At 36.8% G+C, this 27,728-nt stretch overlaps 1 protein-coding gene across 4 annotated transcripts; it reads left to right on the top strand.

Moving 5' to 3' along the window:
- Window positions 1-27,678, top strand: RUFY2 (RUN and FYVE domain containing 2). Of its 4 annotated transcripts, none has more exons than XM_069795755.1 (18): window positions 1-137; window positions 3,006-3,179; window positions 3,676-3,793; window positions 5,218-5,319; window positions 6,640-6,763; window positions 8,960-9,021; window positions 9,626-9,691; window positions 11,492-11,558; window positions 12,786-12,887; window positions 13,667-13,783; window positions 14,450-14,617; window positions 16,137-16,234; window positions 20,246-20,365; window positions 22,173-22,302; window positions 22,895-22,989; window positions 24,051-24,099; window positions 25,015-25,092; window positions 25,963-27,678. In XM_069795755.1, exons 1-18 carry the CDS (start codon window positions 134-136, stop codon window positions 26,104-26,106), a joined length of 1,818 nt encoding a protein of 605 aa, XP_069651856.1. In that variant the 5' UTR covers window positions 1-133; the 3' UTR covers window positions 26,107-27,678. The 4 variants fall into 4 exon arrangements, with proteins under 4 accessions (XP_069651856.1, XP_069651855.1, XP_069651859.1 ...); XM_069795754.1 differs by having other exon boundaries at window positions 11,489-11,558; XM_069795756.1 differs by lacking the exon at window positions 1-137 and adding an exon at window positions 1,448-1,466 and having other exon boundaries at window positions 11,489-11,558.
- The last annotated feature ends 50 nt before the right edge of the window (window positions 27,679-27,728 follow it).

The raw sequence follows: 27,728 nt of genomic DNA, 5'->3' as shown, positions 1-27,728 counted from the left end.
CCCGCCGCCGGGGGCGCCGTTGGCCGCGGGCTGAGGGGCCGGACCCGCGCCGCGGCGGGACGGGAGGAGCCGCTCGCTGGGGCCCGCAGGGAGCGGCTGAGGCGGCGGCGGCGGCGGCTCCTCCTCTCCAGCCATGGGTGAGCGGCGGCTGCGGGGACCGGGGCCGGGCTGGGGGGGGTGTGTGTGTGTGTGTGTGTGGGGAGCCGGGCCCAGCGGAGGGGGAGGAGGGGGCCTGCGGCGGCCGCCGCCCCTCAGCCGCCGGGGGGAACGGCTGCGAGCCGCGTTGCGGCGGCGCCCGCACGGGCACAAAATGTCCGTTGCGGCGGGAGAGGCGCTGGGGACGGCCTGCGGCCTCGGAGAGGGTGTGTGGGGGGGGGGTGGCAGTGGCGGCCTGGCGTTCGGGGGCGGCCTCCGGCCCCGGGGTCTGTCAGCCGGGGCGGGGGCCCGGGCGCTGGCGGGTCCCCCTCAGTCCGTCCCTCCCTCCCTGTGGCTGGGAGGTGCGGCCGGCGCTCATGGAAGCCGGGTGGTGGGAGGCTGAGGGGTTTATGCCGGTGAGGAGGCTTTAGTGGAGGAAAATACTTGTTTTCTGCCAGCTGTCGGGTGACTCAGGGAGTCCTTGTTCAGCCTGTAGCCGTAGCGACTACACGCTTGGGGTTTTCTTTTTTGGTTGTGGTTTGGTTTTTGGTTTTTTTTTTCCTTCACAAATACTGTTTGCAGTAAGGGTTTTGCTGCTCATCCAAACGGGGGGAGGAATATTGTCTTTTTTGGGCCAAACCTTGCTAGTCAGACCCTGGTGAGGCTGGCAACATCGGTGCCACCTGCAAATAGTCCCTTCGGGGGCTGCTGCTTTGGGGTGGGAAGAGCCCTTCAGAGCCCTTTGCAGCTCATTTTGCTCCACGTATGGACAGTCTACCCCACGCAATCCCTGAGCAGCAGTTACTAGAAAACCATGCCATGTGAAATTCTAAATTTTGATTTTTTTTTTTTTTTTTGAAGAAGCAGGTGAAGAAAAATAGCTAGACCACACTTTAAAATGCACCTAAGATGCCTCAGAAAGACCAGGCAAGAGGGGTCTGACAATTAAAAGGGCAGTAGACATGGAAGGCTGTCTGTGGGGAGGATCAGCTCCAAAAGTCAAAATGAGGTCGCCTGAAAAAGCAATTTGCAAGATGCCTTTGGGGAAATGGACCGAATACGTGGGGAGGGAGAGGTATCCACCTGAAGTCTGAATTGAACGAGGCTTTTCCTACGATAACACTTGTGTTTAGCGCTGTCAATAGCAAACCTAATAAAAAGGCAGGAAGTCTGATGTGAGCTTTAGCAACAGAAATGCTCTTCTTGTTGCAAGCCTCCATCTGTTCCAGACGAGGGTACTGATGCTGTTCTTGGTAGGGTTGGTTCAGTCCCCGGCGGCTGAGCTGTCAGGAAGTCAAGAGACAAACTAGTGAGCTGTGACTGCTAACTGGGTAAATTTTTGCCAGAGCACTGTTGCTCATTGTCTGCTATGTCTTCTAACATCTTCTAGTGTTTTCTGTTGAAGTAGTGGTAAATTGAGAGACTATAAAAGTAGTCTCTATAAGGTTATCTCAGGTATATCATCTCAGTCATTGTTTTTTTTTCTAGAAAACTGAGATAGGTCATGTTGTATGGTAATAGGGTAATTTGATATTTGACAGGCAGTTAGGAATATAGAATTAGAAAGTAATTTTCTAAGTTTTTGATATCTAATACATAAATACCTAAAGCTGTGGTACAAGTGATTTGTGAGACAAGTAATTTCATTGCTGTTTGAGGAACTGAGAAAGTATCCATCTGTTAAAATTATTTGGGTTTTTTTTGTTTTGGGTTTTAATGTGTAGAGTTCTTTATGCTTTCTGATGTGCAAAGGGATACGCAATTTTGCATACTCAAATTGGCAGGGGAAGAAGCTCACATTTTTTCAGACACAAATCTATATAGATATTGTGACATCTGTGTCTCAATGCCTTAAAAAAGATGATCTGTGTTCTTCATTTGTTTTTTACTTCATTTGTTAGATCTAATTGCAAATAGCAGAAAACAGTACATCATCAACTTTTTTTGCTTCTTTCCAAGTTACATAAACAGAGAGTTGTTTTGTCTTTGTTTCAGTTTGGTGAAACAGGGTGGCCTGAATGTTTGAACTGCTTCATTACAAATGAAAATAAACTAAGAATCTCCTGAACACTCTGGTTTCAGTAGCAGGAGCTCTGAGAAGAGGAACCATGTCCATTCTGTCAGATTAAGATTTTTTAAAAGCTATGGGGTTTTTTACTGACTAGATTTAATCCCCAAATGTATTTTTATAGTGTACATTTTGTAAAGTTTACCAAAAACATTTTTAAGTTAAAGCAAAACCTTTAGTTCTTAAGCTTTCCTGTGTAGAAAATATTTTGTAGCTATATGAGAAACTGAAATTTAAGTATGTAATATGTAATATTTTCCTGAAACTGCCTCTGGTTTACTGGCTGAGACTACGTACAGCCTAGGAAGGAAAGCATGTATTTATGTCACAGAAATTAAGACTACAGTGGAAAGTCATTATAAGAAGTATGATGTCTGTTTCTGTAGGTAGACTATAATACACCAAATAGATACTTACATTAATAGGAATGCTGCTTTGATATCATGGTAAGAGCACTGATTGCTGTTACGCAGCAGAGCTTTTGAGTGCAGCATTGATGCCTGTGTTAATTTGCAGTTACCAGCTGCTTTCGAGATGTACTGAGACAACACAGTACCCGAGAACTGACATTTCCAGCCTCGTTTTTTCATTCACTTATTAAAACAATATAAGATCTGTAAGGGTGTTTGTTGTAGTGGGTGCTTTTCTATAACATGGTGGTTTATAGCACTTAATAAATTATTCCTTTGAGTTTATCTAGATTAAGATAAGTTTCTCTTTGAACAAGGCGGCCATGAAGCATTTTATTATTTTGTGTCTCTTCTAAAACTTGAACCATAACTTTTTTTCTTTATTGTCGTAGCTGTAAAGGACCCTACAGCTGTAGAAAGAGCAAATTTACTGAACATGGCTAAATTGAGTATCAAAGGACTCATTGAATCAGCTTTGAGCTTTGGTCGCACTCTGGATTCTGACTACCCACCTTTGCAACAGTTCTTTGTTGTCATGGAGCACTGCCTGAAGCATGGCCTTAAAGGTGTGGTAATTGCTCTAGCTGCATATTTCTCATCCCAAACATGCCATTTTTCCTCTTTTCTTTCTTGAATGAGATAAAAATCAAAGTGTATTATGTTGTTTTAAGAAGTGAAGAAAATATGTAAATTGTCACCTTTTATAGTTAATAGTGTCATTATTAATACTTCACAACATGTATTTCCATAACTTTTTCTTTTATATACCATTTGTTGTAAGTGGTCTAGGGATTACCACAACTGCATGTATGTATGTATGTAGCTTAATATTTTTAGCTAGTCATCCTTTTTACATTATTTTGTTCTAGCGCAGCAATTTTATGTTCACAGCAAAGTAATTCGGTAGATGGCTTTGGATACTGGTGAACTGACCAGTGTCGAAATTATCTGTTATCTGGAAGTCTAGGCTCAGCAGTTAACCATTTCATCATACCAGCTATTTTGAAGAAAGCTACTCCAGTAATTTAAATTAATTCAGTTACTTAATTTTTCTTTTCCTAGTAAGAAAATCCTTTCTAAGTTACAATAAAACCATCTGGGGTCCTCTGGAACTTGTGGAGAAATTATATCCAGAAGCTGAGGAAATAGCAGCAAGTGTCAGAGATTTGCCTGGCCTTAAGTAAGTAGTATTGGTCAAATACAGCAAGAAAATGAAGGACCTGATGGAGAATCTACAGATGTCTCATGATTTCATTTGGTGTTAATCAAGCCTTTGAACAGCTAGCACGTGATATTGGGGAGAGCACAGGTGAATCTTGCTAGCTTTTCATGTTCTGCACAGAACAGCTAAAAAAGTAGTATCTTTATGTTTTTTTCTGATGTTCCTTCTGAATGGTGGACAAAAAAGGTGCAAAAAGGAACAGGTTGCGTATCAAACAGTCTGCAGTTGAGAACTGGAGCAAACATGTGAGTCTAGTCAGCAAACACTGTATAAAAACAACAGGTAACATACTGAAGAGGAAAGTATTAGGCAGCTTTTCAGATTCTTGTGTGTAGGGTCCTTCTCAAATGTAAATTTATGCTGTGAACTACAATCTCCCATTCCTCTGCATTCTGCTTTTGTATTTAGCTTTATAATTGGCTGTACATTAAATTCCGAAAGGGTTTAGTTACGTTGTGATTGTTATATGGCAGTGTAAGGGTTATAATTTATAGCTTTAGACCTTATCTAAAGCACATAGGTATAGAAATTATTATTGACTTGTGTCAGACCAGATGAAATAATACCCTTTGCCAAGTGTGTTACGCTCTTCCTATCATGATGCTTACTACTTCTAAGTGTGCAAGCACTAGAAAAGGAGGATCTAATGGTCCAGGTTTAATTTGTTGGATATTAATGTTTGCTGGTTACATACTTTTTCATGTTTTTTGAATTGTCTTTCTAAGATACCACTGAATTTGTAAACAAGTATGAGTTAAAGCTAGAATTCAGTACGTGTTTTGTAGACCCAGAGAGCAGGATTGGGAAGGCAAGCTTGTGTGATGAGTTGTAATGGACATTCCATTACTTTTCTCACAATTCCTCTGAAGACTTTATAAGCAAGTTGCAGAAAGGAGTCTGAACTGTTGCAGAGATTTTACTTCAGCTAGAAACAGGATTTCAAGATTATCTTTACAGGCACTGTCAGTTTAAGAAGAAGGTTGCACCACTCTTAAAAATTCTTTCCATGCTGCTAGCCACATACTGTGTGAGACCAAAGCACATCGAAATACAACAATGTGTAGAAAGTTGCGTGTTTTCACTCTCTGAGTAAAACAGTTAATTTTACTGGCAGGCTCTTGTGCTTTCTCTGTTCCTGTTCTTTCCAGGGTCTGCTCCCAAGCCCAGCTGAGTTGATGAAAGTTGTTCTGATATTATCCCAAAGCTTAGAGTGAAAGCCTAGACATTGTGGCTTCCCAGACTGCATTGCTCAACTAATAGTTTAAAATACCCTTTCAGAAATACCAATTGCTCTACCAATAGACTGATAAGATGTTTGAGATGGTGAATTAATTGATATATTGTAGATTTGGGACTGTTTGTCTTCATGCCCTTTTTTTCAGAACACCACTGGGCCGTGCCCGGGCCTGGTTACGGTTAGCACTAATGCAGAAGAAAATGGCTGACTATCTTCGCTGTTTAATCATTCAGAGAGATCTTCTCAGGTAAACAATTAAGTAGATTTTGTTTATAATTTATTTTTAGAGGTTTAGTCTCCCGCCCCCCCCCCCCCCCCCCCCAAATATTATTATTTCTATTTGCTACTTTTTAATGTATCCTTAGTGTAGCAAGGTGTAGCTTCTGGTCTGTAGGCTTATTTCTTCCAGTCCTCAGGGTAGAGGGACCAAACACCGCTGCTTCATCAAGATTGAGGGCCAGCTGACAGGAGAAGGGCTGTTTCCTCCCCATCATGTAGGTTGACCTTCTGCAATGTGCCTGACTGTTCTTTCATAGATGAGGGTGTTGGGGAAGGGCTCCCGCTGCATTCCTCTGCCATGCAGAATGCAGACTAGAAACCTCTGTCTGGAGAGGAGATGAATTCACCCCTACCATATGCATGATTTCCTACTAACCTACCATTGCACGGAGGACTATTGCCTTGAATTTTCCTTTCACAGTTGGAAAACTGGCATTGCTCTCTTCTAGTATAACTTCTCCTTTCTGATGGTATAGTTGAAGCACAAAGGGAACAAAAAACCTTGTCATCTTAATTTCAGTTCTATAATATATACATATTTCTAAGACTTTTCTTGTATGCCTAGATAATGCTGGTATGTCAGGATGACATTGGTGTTCAACAGCTATGGACTTTTCCATTGAAAGCACAGTTTGTTTCATAGAATTTAAAAAATGCAAGGAGGAAGAAGTAAATGTTGGTATTCTGTTGTTTAGTGGAGTGTTTTTAATTTAAAAACCTTTTTAGCATTTCAGCCCTTTCCATTTCTCTTCTCTTACCCATTTAATCTCTTACTTGGCTTCTTTAATTTCAAGCAAGTGTTCATTAAAGTCCAGACCTTTTTTTCACACAAGGTAAATTTTTAACCATTCTTCTTTTGCATTCTCTAGTGTTTCTTAACAACATAAGAATTGTCTGACTCAGTATGGCCAAACATCCATCCATCTGTTGCAGTATCCTATTCGAAAGTGGCTAATAGCAAGTGTATAAGGAAGAGCTTTTTTTTTTTTTTTTTAAGACAAAATAATTATTGCCCCCCAAATTTCCCAGGCCTCTAGCATCTTCTGGCTCAGATTTCTGGAGCCAAAGGTAGTATCTTTGTTTTTAATAGCCTCTGAGACAAACCATGCACTTTCAATTTTTAAATGTTTATGAGGTGAAAGTATGAGCAGACCCAGTTCATCTTTAAGGACGTTGGAGTAAGGCTAAAGTAAGAGAAACAGTTCAGATTTAGATGTCACTTATTGTTGATTTATCGGGTGTAAATATACTGAACATACCAATAAGATGCAATTTTCTTCTTTAACAGTGAATTTTATGAGTATCATGCACTAATGATGGAGGAAGAAGGAGCAGTTATTGTTGGGCTATTAGTTGGGTTGAATGTGATAGATGCTAACCTGTGTGTGAAGGGAGAGGACCTAGATTCACAAGTAAGTCAATACAGGTAAAGTAATGTACGTGCAATCCATAAGATTTTTATGCATAGTGAATTTTGTTACTATGGAGTTGTGACTTGTTAGAAATCTTACTAGCGACTGTTTAGGGTGTGATCCAGCTCCTGGATCAGCGGGGGCTGTTGCATTAACCTCAGTATCAGCTGGGTCAGACCTTTAGATGGTGATAATTGTCAGAGTGCAAGGGTAAAGTTTTATGCTTCGTCATCAAATAGATGCAATAGTAGCAATGCAGAGTGCTTTCCATGTTAATTGAGTAACTCATCCTTTTCCTTTGCAGAAGTATAGTTCCATGATCAGTTTATCCCATTCAGTTCATTTATTGTTGTTCTGGAACAAAACAGGAATGTTTCAAGGACCTGAAACGAAAACTTGCTTCATGTAGTGTAATAAAAGACCTTATAAGAGGGTGACTGCTTTCAGTCTGCAAAATAAGACTTGGAATTCTTCCTGTTTTGCAAAGTGTTTTGACTTTGAACTCTGATCCTTTCCGAGAAAATCTTTATGGATTCTTTTTAAGGCAGATGCACAAGTATTTATAAATAAATGTAGGCTGTGTTCAGTCCTGATTGTTTGTTTTTTTTTCCCCAGCTTCTTTGTGGAAAAAATCATAATAGTTTAAGTGATTATTGCTGTATTTCAGCATATATTTGATGAAAAAGCAATTTCTATGGCAAAGACAAGGTATAGCTAATTGAGTACGTGTGCTGTTGATTCATAGGGTTAACTTGTCTTTGATTGTTCATTCTAGTTACTAACTAATGTTTTAGGCACTGGTCTTGTGTACCAGAAGACATAACATTGAAAGTCCTGTAACTGTAGAAGACTTATCAATGTGCTCTTCTTAGTATTGAGAATTATGTGTTGTATTATAAATCACAATATCTATTGCTAGCTACATCTTTTTTATCTAGGTCACTTGGCTTTGCTGTATGAGGGGAGGTAAAACTTGATTTGAGAAGGTAGTAGTGGCTGTCCAGATGAGATTTTAGAGTAATTCTGTTTGTGAAGATTAGTATAAATAAGGCACCTTCTCAGGGAAGCCAGAAGCAAGTTGTATTGAGCAGAAAGAGAAACTTCTGAAGGATGATGGAGGTTGCATCTGGGAGCACAGTTTTGGTATGTTAGAAGAATGCTATTCAATGGTGAAATGTGTGTATGCACACATGGAGAATTAAAACAAAGTAACTTTTATAGAGATAACATTTTACTTTTTTATAGAGATATTATTTTGCTTTAATAAGCAAAATATGTTTTTTAAAAAGCTTTTGGAAAAGAGACTTTTTAGAAAAGATACGGAAAGAACAAGTAGAAGACCATCATAGGAAACTGATAGGACAGCATTGCATAAACAAAGGAAATGTTAGACTTAGCAAGTTACTTGTATTCAAGAGCTAAAGGCAGCTCAAGCAGGAAGCAGTAGATAGAGAAATTGAAATACTTTTGTGAAGAGGCTGCCAGAGACCAAAAAGGAAGGGTTTTGGTAAAGCAAAGGTGGTTAAATACGTTTGTTAAAGGTTTGTGAATAGAGTTGGAAGCATAACTCATGGTAATTTTAGTTATAGTATATATGATTAAATTACAATTGAATAGAAAATAAATTAATTAGATTCAGATTCAGCAAGGTATAAAAAAATGAATGCAGTTGACTTGGCACACCTGGGAATCAGCAAGTGTGGAGAGGTGGTATTATTTGTCAAGGAATATTGAAAAACTAAACATGGGGGAAACATCAGTTTGGGAGATGTGCTGTGATAGGAAATCATGTGAAACACTACAGATAAATTATCACAAGTCTACTCAATCAGTGACAAGGTTGAGTAGTATCTGATAATTCCCCAAATGAAAGTCTTCCTGTAAGTTCTTGGCTAAGCTCGGTGAGAGGTAAGAAGTCATCTTTTCTTTGGGCTTTGGTACCTGGCACATTGTTAATTTTGTTCAAAGGTAACGTAATTCTAAATTCTAAAGGTAACAAATACATGAGACTACACTTGAAAAAAAATTGTGTTTAAAATGTTACAGTTCAGGTTTTTTGAGCTTCTGGCTGAAACCAGACCAATCGTAAAAAAGCTGATGTAACTGAGGTTTTAGTAATTATGTAGATGCAAGACCATGAATATTGACAGCAGTTACTTGTATGATATGAAACTGTGTACATTTGCTTTCTCCTAGGTTGGGGTGATTGATTTCTCTATGTATTTAAAGAGTGATGATGACCTTGGGGGTAAGGAAAGGTGCGTCCTCACCAAATACCTCAGATTTTGCATGTTAACAAACGATTTCTTGACTGGTGGCCTATTCTTTGTAGAAATAAGTCAGGTTCCCTAAAGACAAACAGTCTTCTGATCTCACCATCTTGAGAAAAAGGGCACACTACATTGTTCTGTATTACTAGTTAGCTGGAAGAATATTTGCACTCTGAAGCAAGCCTCAGCAACATCACCTGCTTCCTTTACCTGATGGATAGTACTGGGGGATTGGAAGGTGGCAATGAAAAGGAACCTGCTAATCTTTAAGCCCTCAGCTTGGGATTTATTCAGTGTTTCAAAGAACCAGAGCTATAATGGAGTAAATAAACATAGTTTTTCTTTTGAGACTGTATATGTTCTTATGTTTCATGTAGAGAAATTGTTTGCAGTTAAAACATTGGGTTTTTTTGTCTCTGATGTCACAACATGTAAGTTATTGACTTCATGATTGTGAGATGAAGTTACTTCCTTTCTTTTTAAAAAGCACAACTAAGATGGACATTTGCATATGATAGCTATATATATTTTTTCAGTACATAGTTCACTACAGCATTTTGTTAAAGCTAATTTTATTATGTGTTTGCTTTAGAAATGTACAGATTGCTGCAATTTTGGACCAAAAGAATTATGTTGAAGAACTAAACAGGCAACTGAAGTAAGTATTACTTTGAAGTATGCATGGCAGGCCAGGCTTACAGGTAATACACATCTAATTCCTTTTGTACCACAGCTTTGTGAGAGAACTTCAGAGAAAGGTGTGCAAGTTCTTCATGTTTAGACTGAGGATGTAGTGAAGTTGGAAAGGATACACTCTTCTGGAGAGACTCAGGAAGTCTCAGTTTTCATGCTTTTGACAGTCAGCACCTTTATTCTTCAAAGAAATGAAAAACAGCAGGCCAAAACTGACCAAGGTCGTCATGATTCATAACTTCACAGGAATGAAAAGCTTGATCTGGATTTTAACGGCATTCTATTTAACAGTTTTCAAAAAGCGTTATTGAGTGTTCTGGGTGAATCTACATGCTTTTGTTTCTTTGCCGTTCATAACATTTTAGTTTGTAGCTTTATTGCCTAGGACCAAAACTGAGTAAGTTCATTGCTTGCTGGAAACTACTTATACGTTGTAGTTCCTGTAGAAACAGTTTTCAGGGAAGCAGCCTTTCCCCCTTACTTTGCTGGATGGTGCAAACCTAGTCCACCACTGTGTGTGTTACTGTACAAATAGAGAAACAGTGATTGTAATTCTCTGAGGAGTATTGTACAAAATTAAACAGTGTGAGGAGCTAAAAGAAAAAAACCAAACCAAACAACAGACCCACAAAGAACTTCTGTAGAATCTGTAGTATAGCTGATCTTCTTGATCCCTTTTTGAAATATAATTGTATTTTTTCATTTTTAATGCTGGTAATCTTTATCATTAGTTACTATATGGCTACTGTTGGGATAAAGATTTTGTTTTGAAATTGTATCAGTCACTGAGCAGAAACCTTCAACAGGACAGAATAATTGAGTGCATCAAATATAAGCAAAATGAAAGTAAGCTGAGGAGAAAGGAACTATCGCAATTAAGAACAGTGGTGTTTGTGTGATGATAGCTGTCATAATTCAGGTGAGCCCCTGTGTATTGAGTATGTTCTTGTAGACTGCTTTATGCATGGAATTACTTGCAAACCAGTGGTTCAACAACTCTCCTATTTTATTTCAGGTCAGCTGTTCCTTTCCACACATCCTAAAATGCATCCTAAAATCCTCTACCTTGCCATTCTTAATGAACTGGTAACTTCTGAGGACACCAGAGTAGAAATAAGTGGAAAGTAAACAGTGTTAGAGAATAGGGTTTTTTTCTGTGTGTGAAGTGCCGCTTAAAAAAAAAGTGCTTACAGCAGAAATAGGCAATCAGTTAATGGAGAAGGCCTGAATGTAGTTTGATATGATAAAGACCCACAGAGTAGTAAAAGGGAATAAAATTCTGATGATACTTACAAATGAAGTCAAGAAGCATCAAGAAAGGGGTAGCCTGAGGATGAATCTCAAAAAATGTGGAGAAGCAAATAATTTTATAAGAGAAATGGGTTTTGGAGGAAGAGAACTTGGGAGAATGGTTTTGTTATATGGAGAAAAAAACACAAGAAGATTGTAAACTGTCTTTTAAGGGAACTCATTAAACGTTTGGATACAATATAGTTGTGAGGATAAAGGAAAGGGAGAATACATGTAAAGGCACATCCAACCAGGAGTTTCAGTGACAGGGATGACATTGGGAGTCGGAAAGAAGCATATAAATATTCAACAAAGGAGACTAATTTTCTTATATTTAGGAAAACCTCAAATAACAGGAGCAGACCTTTTAGCACTGAACCATTAATCCTTGTACCTTGCATTAAAGCTTTTGAGCTTGGCTGAATGAGTTTTGATGTAATTTTGAATAATGTTTTTTCTTTTTCCCTTTCAGTAGCACAGTTAGCAGTCTACATGCAAGAGTTGATTCACTAGAGAAATCAAACACTAAACTGATCGAAGAGGTATTGTTTTCTTTTAGTAATGTATAATAGATATTATTTACTCTCAAATACTATATTTCTAAGTAAACTTAAATTATTTTAATGTACATAACTTCTGTATAATATGTTCACATACCTTTATTTTGGCTTGAAGAGAAGGTGTAGTAGCTGCAGGGATTTGAAGTCAGCTTGCCTAGGTAGCCTGCAGCATCAGTAAATTAATTCTGTAGAACATCGCTATTTCCCACTTTGGACAAAACCAGAAGAGAAGCCTTTATTAATGCCAACTGTCAGTCTGATTTTGTGCAGATGACTAGTCCATAATGGATGACACCACTTGTTACAAAGAAACAGAAGGTAGTTCACCAAGCAACTTCTGTTACCATTCTCAGCTTTAGCCAAAGGATTGTTTCTTGCTTATTTACCATATGCTTATATATAATTTTTAGACTTGTCTAGCTCTAGTTTTATATTTATATCCTATATTTCCGTTTATCTTCGATGCTTGACTAGATTCCAATATTTTTAGCTTTGTAAGAGGGCACAATTTTTTTTTTTAATCTGAGCTGCTTGAGAATAGTTAATGAAGTGGAAAATTGAGATGTCTAAATTCAGCTATTGAAGGGATAGCTAGCTCACTCTGGGTATTAATGTATCCAGATAGAAGGAAAACATTTTTTCTTAGTGTTAATTCTCAGAGTATTCTCTTTCCTTTACAAGCCTTCAGCCCAACTGTCTACCTATTTTGATCAGCTGGTTTATAATCCTGACCTTAAGGTGTATAATGTAGGGCCCAGTTATAATGTTTCCTCTTTTGTAAATATGTTTTCTTTTCATTTGGGAGAGGTTTTCTTATGAAAATTGCTCCATATGATATGTTAAGATGTCTGAGAAAGAACAAAACTGGATATATTTGAATCCACATAGAAAGAAAAAGTTTAGGGTGAGGAAAGGGGATTGAGGGTCTCTAAGTCATAATAAAGCAATGAAAAGAAAGCATATTTTTTACCAGACATGAAATAATGAAGTATCTTGAATACGTACTCTGTTGTGTAATGAAAGTGACTCATTACTAAACCCAGGAGCTTTACGTTTTCTTTATAAACAGTTAAACGTCTGTTTGGTAGAATGCGAGAATGGACCAGAGAATGTCTTGGTCTTGCATTCATCAGAACACATTTTATTTCATTTCCGCTCACAAAAGTGGTCACACTGCTTTTCCTTTTTTCTTTTTTTTTTTCTTTTCAGTTAGCGATAGCCAAAAACAATATAATTAAACTTCAAGAAGAAAACCATCAATTAAGGAGTGAAAATACTCTTATTTTAATGAAAACACAGCATCATCTAGAGGTATGTTAGTTTTCTCACATTTAATGTAGTAACATCATGTGGTTCTTGTCATTCAAATGTTCTTATATCTCAACTTGAAGTCAGCAGTAGCTGGGCCAAATCTAAAACATCTTTTATTAGGGAAAGGACCTATTAAATCTGGGAAACTTTACAATGGCATAAATATATCGAAATTATAGGACACTAGATTGTTTTATAACCATATGTTAATTTTTGTAGCATTTTTCCTTGTATTCTTTCTATTTTTCTTCCCTTCTTCCTTTTTTCTTTAAACTGTAAGCTATATCTAAGAGTATTTAAGGCATTATTATCTGAAAATCTTGTCAAAATAGCATGTGTTTTAGTTGGCAAACTGTCTATTTAGACCTGTCTCATTATATGGAATGACAAATGGAGTAATCGTGTATACAGTTGCTGAACATTTTTTTTTTTAAGCTGTGATTTGTAGCTCCTTATGTAACTTCTTGTATACGTTTTACAGGATAATTGGTAAAACCACAGGTTAAGCAGATGTTTGGATTGCTCAGTACTGCAATAGTTGTGTATTAGAGTGATTTAGTGAAGGAGGACTGTACTGCAATGCAGATGTTTATTTTGCTAGATTTACTCAATTTTCATTATAAAACTGATGACCACATAGCAGAAACAGCTGTTTCCATGTTTGTACTGTACTTGGAGAATGTATTTTTAAGCTGCTTTTTTTTTTTCCCCACAAGTGTTACATTTATGCTATTAATTGCTAAACTTGCGACGAAGAAAGATTCTCTATATCTTTGTAGGCAACTAAAGTGGATGTTGAAGCAGAACTTCAGACATACAAACACTCTAGGCAGGGTTTAGATGAAATGTACAATGAAGCACGTAGACAGCTTCGAGAAGAATCACAACTTCGACAAGTAAGTGTTCTTTTCTAGGATTACACAGCACTTCTAGAAAAGATTATGCTTGAGAAAAGTCAGTATATAAATATTTCTAGTTTTGCTTTTGCTGAGCTTAGATGCTGCCTTTAATCGCCTTTTCTCTAACTGCCTGTAATAAAAAGGGTTTTTTAATGGAGCAATCAATACATCATATTTCTGTAACAATGTTGCTAAAGCATAATAAAGAAAATACTTTTTTGAGAAATTTTTAGGTAAGTTGTTAGCATTACTGTATGCTCTGTATGTATGCTAAATCTTTCTTGTAAAAATAGAAATCCTTTAGTTCTATTTTGGTAATTAATACTTAGGCAACTCTATGCAACACTGGCAGGGTAATTTCTTAATGTGAGTTGTGTCCTCCCAAATTTAAAAAAAATAAATTGGTCACTAAGTACATGAGAGTGTAATGTTTATGTAGTGGATAATTTGCAAAGTTGAAGAGGGGAAGAATTTCTGAAGTGAAATAGGTGGTGCTGCAGCTCTGTTAGTGTTAGCTTTTGTCTATTTCAAAACAGAGATAAGATATTGCATAATTATTCAAGTATTCTGTGTTAGTGTTAGCTTTTGTCTTTTTCAGAACAGAGATAAGATGTTGCATAATTATTTAAATATTCTGTGTTGCATCGTGTTTTTGTTTTATAGGATATGGAGAATGAGCTAGTGGTTCAAGTTAGTATGAAACACGAGATAGAACTTGCCATGAAGTTGCTGGAGAAGGACATCCATGAGAAGCAGGATACCCTCATAGGTCTTCGACAGCAGCTTGATGAAGTTAAAGCAATTAACATGGAAATGTACCAAAAGCTGCAGGTAAAGGAACAATCTTTAACAAAACTGATGAAATTACTTTGATTGGTGTGAGAGATGCATTACCATTTTGTTTAGTTAAATACTGCTGTTTCCTTAATTTTTGGTTCCTTTCCGCTTCTAAAGTCAGCTTGTCGTTTTGGAACATTACTGATATAAGCATGATTTCACACAAAGAAGTTCTTAAGGCAGTCACTTAATGTTAGGGGGTTTATACAAGAAAGGAGCATGAGAATAAGATCATAGCCTAAGAACATGCTATGTGGAATATAGAGAGTAATAGTATATCTAGTGATAATGGCACTTTTTACACCATCTTGGTATAAAAAACCAAGAGAATGTAGGCACATAGTGAGGTGTTAAAGAGGAGATCTGAACTTTCAAAGTAAGGAAAGGCATTTGGAAAACAAGATTGTGTTAAATGGAAAAAGCTAATTATAGTTGTGGTTTGGTTTTTTTAATCTACTAACAAATTAAGAAAATCTGTAACAATGCAATGCTGCTTTGGGAGATTGTGGATCTCGGAGACCCAACATGCAGTTAACAAATGACCAAACACCAGGGAAGTTTAGCAGTGATTTATTTATGCAGAACATAAATTTGATTTATGGAATAAATTATCAAAAAAAGCACAAAACCCCAGCCAAATCTGTGGCAGGATGAGGGGAAAAAATAAGGGTGCTGCAGAGAGATAATTGAGATGATGGACAAAAGATGCTACTTTTCCACCTGCAACTGTGAGTACACTGGACAAGAGGAAGAGAAACAGAAATAGAGCTGGAAAGAAAAATAAGAAGAGAATGTTGTTCAGTATGTTAGGATCTGTAGGGTTTGTTTTTTCTTTTAAAGCTGTACTTCTGGGGACTGTGGGTAACACTGATTTCACTTAATGACATTCAGATCCACTTCCTGGGCAGAGTAAAACAGTTTAATCATGCCCAATCTCTGCTGTTTAGGGACCAATTGATAGTGTTGATCTGTATAGCAAGAATAATGCTCTACATTTTATTTAGATCTTCAAGTTGCAGTTGAAACAGCTCTGCAAGCAATCAAAATTGTGATGTGATAGTAAAATTCTTAAAAGATTTTTAGGTGCATGTGGTAGTTTGATAAGAGTTGGAGAACCTTAGTGATTTCCAGGACTAAGCATCTTAGTTCCGTATTGGTAAGGTTCTAATGGGCTACTTAAAAAGATGATCAGTGAATTTAAGTTGACTTGCAAAATGATTAACTAAGAAAGAAAACCAAAATGAAAAATGTTTTTTTACTTATTACTTATTAGAGTATATAAATATAAATACTTATTAAATAGCATCTACAGTTGCAAAGTACAAAACTACAAATTTGCTAGGTATAAAATTTTAAGTACTGTCAACTACATTTTAAAAATGTTTAAATGTTTAAAAAGAATCAAAACCTGAAGCCATTTAAACATTTTTCCCTTCAGGTACTGAAGAAAAAACCCCATGAGGTAACAGTGTAATATATACCTACTTCAGTTTTAATCTTTTTTGTAACACAGGTTTCTGAAGATGCTATGAAAGAAAAGAATGAAATAATTGGCCGATTAGAGGATAAGACCAATCAAATTAATGCAACTATGAAACAACTAGAACAAAGGTACAGGCCCATCTTTGTTTTTCTCCATTCATGTCTCCATGCCCTTACATTTTACTGCATTCCTACACAGTTGCCACTGAAATGTGACTTTCAACTAGAAAATTTAAAAAGAACCTTTCCGAAACTTTAACTAGTGCTTTATTGTTTGACTTTTTTTTCTCTTTTTAACAAATATACTTATTTTAAATACAAACTTAATCTCTCAGTTTTCTTCCTCCACCATCTTTCTTCTGCTACTAGGTTTTTGTGCTGATATCAAAAGTTGTTCTTTCAGCTGTTTCAAAATTCTGATTCATTATTACCTCTTTTTTTTTTCCCACCTGAATGAAATGCAATAGACACCAAAGCATTAATCTTGCTTATACTTAAGCATGTGCTTAATATAAACATTTAATGCCTTCATGGATCGCTGCTATATTTGCTGAAGCTATTAAAATTGTTGTCCATTGTTTTGGAAGTACCATTATTTTCAATGACACAATGAGTTTTTACACTGAAGGGTTGAAAAGTGAAAGACTAAAATTCCAGTATATAAATTTACATTATGGTTAGACTGCATGTATTACATAATATTAAAAATGTGATTCATATGTTTTAATTTAGTGGCCTGTATGCAACATTGATCTTTTTAATTGTAAAATATAACATATCCATAAGCCCTGTCATGTTGGTGTTTGACACGTCTTTTTTTTCATTTAAATCTGATTATGAAAAACATGGTTATGTATTAAAAAAATTAGTGACATGAATATTCTTTTATTGACATCCTTTTTCCCTCTTTTTTCTTTTTCTTTTTATCCTTTATCCCAATTTTTGTTTTTACTATTTTGCTGCCTTCATCTGTCTTTGATTTTTGTCCACTGCATTCATGAAGTGACAAAGATCTGTTAACTCAAACTAGGACTATTGCAATGTCATTCATCAAATGCGCCAGCAATGAAGCTCAGCACCAGTATAAACTTGTCAAAGATATATCATTCTGAAAGCTCCTCCAGATCTGTTGTGTTTAAATAATTACTGATAAAATACAACTTAAGAATTTTAAAATTACAACTTTAAATATAAAGTGGTATTAGAAATCCTGCACTGTAACTGATCGTAGCTGGGTTCTATTTTATTTTCTGAAAGAACATCATCTCCGATCTCACTTTACCCCTCTTTAAAAAAAAAAAAAAAGAAAAAAAAAGAAAAAAGTAAACTGCACTATTAGTAAGCAAATGTAAGCTAGTTTTCTAATGCTATTTAATCACTTCTTAATTGTCAAACAAAGTTTATTTTAAAAGGTTAGCTATCTTTACTTTGACTACATTTTTATGATATTTGTTTCTAATTAGTGAATTTTCCTATTCTTTGTGGTACTAATAGATTTAAAAAGTAGCCCTTCTGATTAGTATTTCCATTCTCCGCTGCTTATTTCTTTCACTTTTAGGCTGTATTTATCCCAAAAGCATGCTCTCTGTTGGGCTTTTTGGTTATAACTAGCACTGTTTTCTTAAACAGAGTGACAGGAGTTTGGGGGAAGGGGGGTTGAGTGCTATTTCAGAACAATATATTTAAAAAAAGAGGGTGGTGTCAACATATATGTTCAGTTTGTACAGTGGAAGAATTACAGGTTTGGGGGATAAAACAGCTGAAGCACAGTTCCATTTTGCTGATGTGATGTGGGGTAAAATATTTTCATGGAGTTAAAATGTGTTTGGAGCCTGGACTTGGATGGGGCTCCAGACAGGAAGGACAGCACGCTCTCGCAAATTTTGTAGCTGTGACTCCTGCCTAGAACAGCTGCACCGCGATAGCTACAGTGGAAGTTGTAGTAATAAATAGGATTTACGTTTAGGCCCCAGATCCTGAACCTGCCTAACTTGTTTGTCAGCTAAGGATCTTGCCTCTCTGTGGCTACATCAACACTGTAATCATAACCCATGGTTTTGCCCAACCCCTTTTTCCTCCCTCCACCCATCATTAGGCAGTCTTTACAACTCATATTTCTGCTTTGAGCTGCTGCTCACCTGCACTACAGAAATAAGAGAGTTTTAGCTGCTGACTGCCTTTGACGCGCTTCCCAATGTTTGCTCTCAAGTGTAGAGAGGAAGTTGACTGGGAAAAGAATCTTAGGGTCTTTTTAAGCCGAAGGGGATGTGTTTGCAAAAGTGGAGGCAGGACACAATAATACAGAAAGGGTTTCTGCTCCCTGATAATATATTACCTTATTCCTTGGTTTGGAATCAGAAAGAGCCTATAACATGGGCTGGCTACTAGAAAATAAAAATAAATATGTATCTCCCATCCTCAAAGAAAACCTAAACCAGAAACAATGAATAGAACAACGGGTAGACCATAGCAGAAATGGGAGCGTTAACCATCTCACGGTCATCTATGCAAACAAGTATCTGCTTCAGTATCATCTGAATCGCAAATCCTGCTGCAAACTTGGTCCAGCTCAGCATTTGTCTGAATTACAGCGGTGCAGTTAGCCTCGGTGCTAGTCTAGAGGATCGTGCTGTAGCTTGGGTTGGCTAGCATGTTTCCTGGGTAGCAAGCTCCCTTTCTACCTTGGTTGTGGAAAATACACTCCAGTTCAATCTGTGATTTAGGGACAGTTTTAACTTGCTTTTGGTGTTATTGTCTTGTGTAGCTTCATTCAGCTGCCTCTGCCCAGTGAATTGACCCTGCTTTTTCCCAGTATTTTCCTTTCCATAGATGTTTTGGCCTTCTGTGCCACTACCATTGCAAACGTGACTGGGAACATTCTTAAAACAACTGGTGTAGTTGAATGAGACAGTACACACACTTTATAAGGTAGTTTCATTCCAGTCTTTTTTCACTTGTTTACTGGCAGCTTTTGGAAACCCCTGCTGGTGCAACTTCATCAGTAGAAGCACAAATGTAGACATATTGCTGACTTAATTTCTTTTTAGTTGACATTGGGAGTTGTGAGTAACTCTGTATTCAGCTAGCTGCTGGGCAGTGAGCAATCAAGCACAGAGAGACAATATCACAGATGTCTCCCACCACTTACCTGAGAGGCCCTTGAAACAATTTTGTTAAACACGACACAGCAGGTGGGGACATTCAGTGGTATTTTACAGGCTTTTTTACTCTCCTGCCTTTTCATCAAGACAGGTGTAGCCATGATATAGCACAAGTTCCATTTTAGTAACTTGACTTTTGTTACATTACATCCATCTTTTTTGGACTGAAGAGGTGACCAAGCAGAGAGGAACAACAGTGAACTAATGGATTCCAAGGGGAGTGCTAGCTGAAGCATTAACAAACCCCTAGAATTCAGAAAAGAAAGATTAAATAAAAACCCCAATCCCTCATTTCCTGATAATTGGTTTTATTTATTTTGTCTATAGTATGGAGCTATTTTAACCAATGTAAGAATGCATTATTTTTAATACAGATTATTTAAATTAATTTAATAATATGATGTAGTTGAGGTAGTTCTATAAATGTAGTGGGACCTGTCAGGGTGTGTCTTGTTGTATTAGGCTAGTTAAGTTTTTTTGCTGTCTGATTGCAGTGCTCTGTATTCAGCCTTATGCCTGAATTGTTTTGAGCTGCTTTTGCACAACACATGCTCTGCCCTGTCTTAATGGGTCATTAGTACAAGCCAAGTACTTTTACAGGATTTATTTGGGAGGGGGAAAAAAAAAAGCTTCCAAAAATAACACATGAACATATGCTAAAGGAAAAAAAAAAAAAAAAGCATTAAGGTATATGCTTCAATTCTAAAATATGTATCCTCATGCTTTGGCATCTGTTATTCATGAGCATAAAATAAAACAGTGATTACTTACAGTGATTACTCTCTTACTGTATGAAAAAACAGGAGCTAGTTCTCTAGGCATTGTACGGATTTCTCGTTTGAGTTTGTGAGTTTCCCCCAAACTTTGTTTTTATTTAGAAATGTTTCTATTTCCCCATTTTTCTTTTATTTGTCTTCTTCACCCTCTACACCCTAGTTCTAGCTTCAGTTTTACCCAAAGTTGATTTGAATTACACCAGATTGCAGCAAGCAGAGAAGGCTCAAATGGAGGCTGAGGCCGAGGATGAGAAACTTAAACAGGAATATGTGAATAAATCTGAAAGTCTGCAGAAAGAATTCTCACAGAAGGAGAAACAGCTGTAAGTATATCTTTCCTTTTTGGAAAAATATACAGTAGTAAATATTCAATGTTGCAATATGTCCTGTGTCTTAATACAGGCTGGTTGTTGATAAATGGTTTTGAACAGAATGTAAATACTAAAGATCTTCATGTTAGGTACTGGCAAGATGGAAGAAAAGACACCATTCCAAGAAAGTCAAACTACTTTTGGGTGCCTCCAAAATGGTGTGCAGCTTGAAAGGAGGGGAAAGAACAGCATTACTTTTTGTCTGAAAGTGCCAGCTTAATTCATGAGGAATTTATCATAAGTGGGGAGAAATACATAGTGTAGTAGTAGTAATAAGACACACTTTTAACAAAACCCGCAAGTATGTAGCAGTATAAACTTAAACAGAAATGGCATAAGAATAATTTAATTGATCAGGCTTATGAATAAGGTAGAAATGGTTTAACTTACCACTGTGCAGGAAGTAAAAATAAAAATCCACTGGAGTCATAAATATTAAAAAGTAATATAACAGCCAACCCTCTAGTCTTTCTCCTGTTAAATCCTTCAGTACTGATTTAAATAAATATGTAATGTAAAAAGCTCCCTGTAAGGGCAGGTGTTCTCTCTGGAAAGATAACAAGTAAATTATTTAAGACAGTGCGAATCTGTGGCATCACAAGGATTGGTGCTTAAAAATTAGTGATTTCCAATCCAATTATTAGCCCACCCTGCCTTTCTTACAACTCTGAATGTTAATAAACTTGTTTAACTGTCATGACAAATGTTCGCTTTACTACCACAGTCATCTTTGCAGATTTTGGCAAAAGAACAGTTCAGACCCCAGCCTTAGAATTCTGCAATTCTGAAACCTCAAGGTCATGTTCACTTCTGATCTTTTCCAGCCAGATGCTGAGGTAGTGTCCCAAAATGTAAGTCTTTCCTTTAAAAATGGTTTGGGTTTTAAAACAGGAAAATTAATGTGGATACAGGTTTTCCAGCAAAAAACCTTGCATGACTACTCTCAGATTTTTTCCTCTCTTATTGTGTTGGCACAATTTAGATCTAGAAGGTTGAGCAGTGTACTTCCATCCTTTGGTTTCTCCGTAACATTCTAAACACCAATTCCTCCATGAAACTGATAGTGAAATTCCAGCTAGAGTGGATCTTCCATCAGAGTAGCCCTAATTCCTTTAGCTGGACTCCGGTTAAACTAATAGAATTTAGATCCCTCTTTAAGTTGACCCTCAGCTATGTAGAAAGCTCAATAAAAAGAGTAATTTAAAGTCCTTCCTCCTTTATTTTCAATTCTGTTCAAAATGCCATAAGCCTTAGTCTAAAGTCTAGAAGAGTCACATCTAAGGGTATAACATTAAATAACTTTTATGAGCACCAGAGATATATACAGTCATTGTCTGCACCACCAATGGCAGTATGGTTGGTTGGTTAGTTGGTTTATTTTAGAAACAAGCTATGTAAGGTTAAGGGGGCTTTGCCTTATGCATGTTTTAAAAATACTTGAGAATTTTGTAGTTAATCTTCTCTTGCTCATTTATTGCAAAGGTCAGCTCTTCAAAATTATGCCATATTATTGGTCCTTTAAATACACTTCTTTTTAAAAGCATTTTCTAAGTGACAGTGTTTTGTTTTATTTATTATATTGATGTCTAAAATACTATGATATTGATACATTATTTCTGTTTTAGAAAATAAGTTGATAATTTGTTTATTATGATAATAGTATATTGCACCCAGAAATAAACTAATTTTTGTTTTTTAAAAATGATACTCTTGTGCACAGTGATTTTGTTTGGGTTTTTGTTTGTTTTGCATATTATAGGCTTCAGCTGGAAACAGATTTGAAGATAGAAAAAGAGTGGCGACAAACCTTAGAGGATGATCTTCAAAAGGAAAAAGAAACTGTATCCCATCTGAGAATAGAGACCCAAGAAATAATTAACCTTAAAAAAGTAAATTCTGCAGTAAAACTTGACTAGTAATTTAGAAATTGACTGCAAAGTTAGTTATGGACTTAGACATGGTATTTTTAAGAATTTCTGCAAGTAGATAAGAAAGATTAGATTAATGTATTATCACAAATAGATTAAGAAAAAAATTACCTTTTTTTAGTCCTCATTTAGTCCTCAGATCAGAACTCTGCTTTGAATAAGGAAAAATGAAATCTTTGTTATCCTTTCTCAGTTATTTTGAAGACTGTCTTCTCATCATAGGCCAGAAAGTGCTTCAGCTTCTCTCTGACTTGGTATACATGGCTATATAGTATTGTTATCTCTGCAATCAGTCATTTTTATTTTCTTCCTGGAGAGGACTGCAGAAGCAAAAACGCTTCATCTCTTGGGGTCTAAGAGTTTAATCCTCACTTGTTGCTGTTCGAGTCGGATTTGGGAATCTTAATAGAGAGTGATGGATCATTCATTCACTTGGCTTTCTCAGTAAGATTAGCTTTGGGGAGTAGTTTTATAGGCAGTAGGCAAATACAATTTTGAGAATAATTGGGGTTTTTTGGGTTTTTTGTTTGTTTGGTTTGTTTTTTGTTTTAAGGAGTTCCTTAAACTTCAGGAGAAGAACAAGCAACTGAAAATGATATGTCAAGATCAAGAAGCTGCTCTCGAAGAACTGGCATCCAAGCTGAGCGAGTAATTTCCTTATTCATGATGATGATTATTTTTGTCAGATAAACTTGAATTAAGAAAAATAATAGGATGGTGGTCATGTGAATTAGACTGTATATGACAATATTACCTAACCGGTTATCAAAAAAGAAATATATCTAGTTAGGTCAGGTCTGTTTATTTTTGGTTTTGGCTGGTGGGCTGGCTGTGAACTCATGGGTAATTATAGTGCTCTGAACAGAAAATCCTAGTTTAAAAGGGCCAGGGGGCATTAAGAGTTGTTTTGCATTGAAAATGGTTGGCTAGTTTGCATGTTGTGGCATTCCCAAAGAAGAAACCAAGTAGAAAACAGCTCTGGCTCCAGCAGGACACGTGCTTATCTTCTTGTGAGCATGCATGTTCGTGGATTCCATTCTTTGAAGAGATGAAGTTTCTCTGTATGACAATCATAGGCCATTGTTGCTAAGTCTGTAGAGGATGTAAGGGATTAATTTACCAAAACCCTTTCAGACTCTAGTGAGCAATAAGCTCTGAGCACAGCTCTCATTATTGTTACGTGTTGTTAAAGTTTCATTTAATGATCTCTGTCTTGTAGTTTACTACTTCTAAGTAGTGTGGACTTTCATGTCCTGTAGAATAACTTCACATATATACTGTGACTCAGTCAACTCTGAGTGGGTTGGCACTGGATGGCTGTGGGGAGGCTGGTTTCTCCATAATGACGTAATGTGGTCTTGTACAAGTCCGGAAGTTTAAATTCTGGTTTTGTACCAATGCTGCGTGCTAGCTTTAGGTATTTTGCATAGAGCTATGCTGGTACAAATTTCTCTTATCCACATAACCCCAAGCAAGTTTACAGCCATTCAGAGGATTCTGAGCTCTTTGGAGAGAGCTTGTCTTTGTATAGTGCTTAGTACAGCAGGGCATGATACTGATTGCATTTCCTGGATGCTGCTGTAATATAAAATACCAGCTAAAAGTTCAGAGTACTTTGCATGTATTTTTTTAAGTACCTGCAACTTTTAAAGTTGTTAGGCCGCATCTGACAATATAGAAGTTTGAAATAGCATTATCTTATTCTTTAGATCAAAGCTGAAAATAGAAGACATAAAAGAAGCAAACAAAGCATTGCAGGTTAGTAGTATTTGGAGGGAAGAGAACCCTTTTTTTTTTTTTTTTTTGGCTGTTCCGTTTAAAATATTTCATAAGCATGAGAAGACTTCTCTCCAACAGCAACTACTCAGGAGAGACTCATTGTATGAGTTCCTCCAGTGGGAGAGAACCATAACTCAGTTGATTTTGATTTTTCTTGCTTGATGTACAGCTACGCATTTTGACACTTTTCTTGCAATGGTACATCCTTCTATATTTTACAGAGTGTATCTGGGACAGAATATGTAACCAACTGAGCTTAAATTATATACTACTTCTCAGTGATCAGTAAATATTCGATCATCCTAGGAATTAAGTAAACCTGTAGCACCAAAGCTGATAAAATGTGATCAGTAATGTTGAGAGGTTTGGAACTTTCTTAAAGATATGTAGGGAGCACTTGAGAGCAGAGATCTTGTCTGGACGTATTTGAACACGTGGTATGTCACCTTGCGTATCATTTCAGTCCAAATAAAGGTGTCTGAAATGGTTTTATTGAGCAAATTCCTGTTTTAATTAATTGGTTTAGACAGAAGGAAATTAACAGTTCTTGACACTGTCCTGGTTTTTTTTTTTTCCCTACATCTTGGGGACTGTTCCTATGTGATGGGCAGGGAAATGGGCTTCAGCTCTGAGACTTTGATACCTTTCTGCTTTTCCGAGCTCAGCCATTGACCAGCTTTACTACTTTGAGCATGTTCTCTTTGCACCTATTCCTGCTCTGTCTTGTTTCATAAGGTTTTGCAGTGTTTTGGAGCAGTCTTGCACTGCTTTAGAGTGTCTTTGAGACACATTATACTGGTCTCAGAGCATTAAGCAATTCGGGCAGTAAATGTACTGCTATTGATTTGTCTTGTCCCCTGGAAATACATATAGTTATGATGATTTTCTCTCCAGGGCCAGGTTTGGTTGAAGGACAAAGAGGCTACGCATTGCAAGTTATGTGAAAAGGAGTTTTCTCTCTCCAAAAGGAAGGTAAAACTTCAATGAAATTTCTTCCAACTTGTTTTACATGTATTATGAGAAAAACATTAATTATCTTAGAGGTGCAGCATGAAATGTCAATGCTCAGATGAATGCATGGTTATTTTTGAGATGTCTTTCTAGTTCTTCGATATGTACAATGCAGCTGGGCCCTAATTTCAAAAGAAACACTGCCTTTTGGTGAAGTGCCACAAAGGAATATACTTAAAAATTATTCAACCTACTTTGTGGAATCATCATCTCAAACGCTTGTCAGCTCTGGCCCTGTTACAATTTGACACGTGTGGAAGTCTTTTTATGGCGTTTTTCATACAATAGACTAGAAATTATGAGTTTATTGTCATTGTAAAGTAAAACGTGATGTTCATTTCCATGCTTTATTAATGTGTGCAGGAATCTTTTTTTACCTTTTTATGTTAAATCTCAATTAGCTACCTGACAGAATCATCCAGTGTCTTGAATATCATTGCTTATATTATATTTTTATATAGCAGAGTATGTTCTTAATCCAGGGATTGAACGAAATCTGCAAAGCGTGTGTGTGTGTGCGTGTGTATGTGTGTGTGTGTGTATATATATATATATATATATAAATAAAACCCCTAAAAATATATATGGTCCTGGACAGACCATCTAGCTAGCTATCTGCTGTGGTGAAATCCTAGACCATGGTCTGTCTAGGATTGCATCATAGATTGGGATTTAGATGAATTATATTTTGAAAACTGATTCCATGCTCAGACCAAAGAAGTAGAGGGAATCACATTTCAGATTGCTCTGTGTATATTGTTTATTGGTATCCAATTACCAAGTATATTTCCATTGTAAATTTTAATTTTTAATCTTCTCCCCATTATTTAGCATCATTGTCGAAACTGTGGTGAGATCTTCTGTAACGCCTGTTCTGACAATGAACTGCCTCTGCCTTCTTCACCAAAGCCTGTTCGGGTCTGTGATTCTTGCCATGCAATACTTATACAGCGGTGCTCTTCTAATGTGGCATAAGATTATTTTACAAGATATTTATTACCTTTTGGTATTTAGCTAATCCTGTTAAAAAAACCCAAAACAACAAACCCAACAACTAAAGAATATACAGCAGTATTTCCAGAATTTCAGGTAAGCAGTTTAGAGTTGCATTTTCAAGGTACCATGGAGGAGTTATTTGTCTGCTTCCTGTTGAAACAAGTAGAGCAAATGGGACCCAAATGTACAAAATGCGCGTCTTAAAAATACAGATGACAATGTTAGTCTAACAGGTGGCTCAGAAGCTCTTTTGGAGGAAGCAGGCCAGTTTATAGAGGAGACTCAGTGTTAACGTGTATTTGATGAGTATCTTAGTCGTTACGATGATCTTGGAAAAGGTGATAAACTTACCTGTTTTTACAGGTTAGTCTGCAACAAGTCCAACCTAATTCTGCTGCAGAATGTGCCTGTGATATTCTGTTGTGAAGCAAACCTGTGCAGTAGCTAGTTTTAAATTGTATTTTAAAAAAAGTAATGCAATTAATGCAGTGGTCTGATCAGTTATTGCCAAACACCATATTTGTTTACTTCCCCTCAGTTATCAAGATTTGATACATCCAAGAATATTGCACTGACAAGTCTGTTCTTTGTAGTCAGAGGTGTAAGGGGAGATTTTGTCAGATGAGTAATGAACAGTGCCTCTAGGCACTTCGTGAAGGAAGGTGCGTTTTGCTGAATTATTAACTATTAATTTGACATATCCCTGTTTCCATGAAAAGAGAGATGTCCATCACAAAATTGTTGCCTGATGTTGTCTGTAACCTTGAACAAGTATCTTTGCATTATTTTCATGTAAGTCATGCTTTTAAGCTTGTACATGTAGTCACTGTACAGCTCTAGAAGCAGAGTGAAATCTGCCACCAAGAAAGACTAGGATTAAATATTGGGGACCGCATCCTTTCTGTGTTGGACAGGAACATTCTTCCTTATTTCATCATCATCTTTCTCAAACTTTCGGAGTTTGTTCGTAAACTTCATATTTTTTTCCAGAGCACTTTAGAGTACGTCTAGGTCTGACCACTCTTCACACTGATGGTAACTTCTGCTGCAATGTAAATTCTTATTCTTCCTGTAGGCAAATACAAATAAATCATTTGATAAATTGTCCTCACTTCTGTGTCACTGCACTAGAACCAGTCTACCCTCTTCCCTTTAGCTGCTCATGCAATGGGGTTCAGCCATGGCATCTCCACGCTCTGGTCAGTGCTGACAAGCCGTCAGCAGAATTATTGGCCCGGTAGTTCCTTCAGCCATGGGCTTGGAATATTCTCGCTAACAGGAAAAGGGAGGCTTTTGCAACAGGTCTTTTAATTGTTCTTGCACTTTGTGTAGCTTAGCTTTGTCTTTTGAGGATAGGTATTTAGTTAATATTCTAAAAGCTAATACAGCTGTTGTTTTTAACACCTCAATGTAGTTGCTTATGTAGCTTTTGTAAAGAAAAATGTTTTTAAAATTACCTGATGTAACTTTTTGTAAAATACAAAACAAATACTTGTAAATCTGTAAATAGCTTTTGGAAAAAAAATAAATTTAATTGATCTGCAACTTAAATATGGGAATAATGTCACTTTATTTAAATTTGTAATTCAGAGTATTTTGAG

Source organism: Haliaeetus albicilla, chromosome 11 (genome assembly GCF_947461875.1).
Source record: "Haliaeetus albicilla chromosome 11, bHalAlb1.1, whole genome shotgun sequence".
NCBI lineage: Eukaryota > Metazoa > Chordata > Aves > Accipitriformes > Accipitridae > Haliaeetus > Haliaeetus albicilla.
Note: the sequence above shows the minus strand (reverse complement) of the source record. Positions and strands in the feature narration are given on the sequence as shown.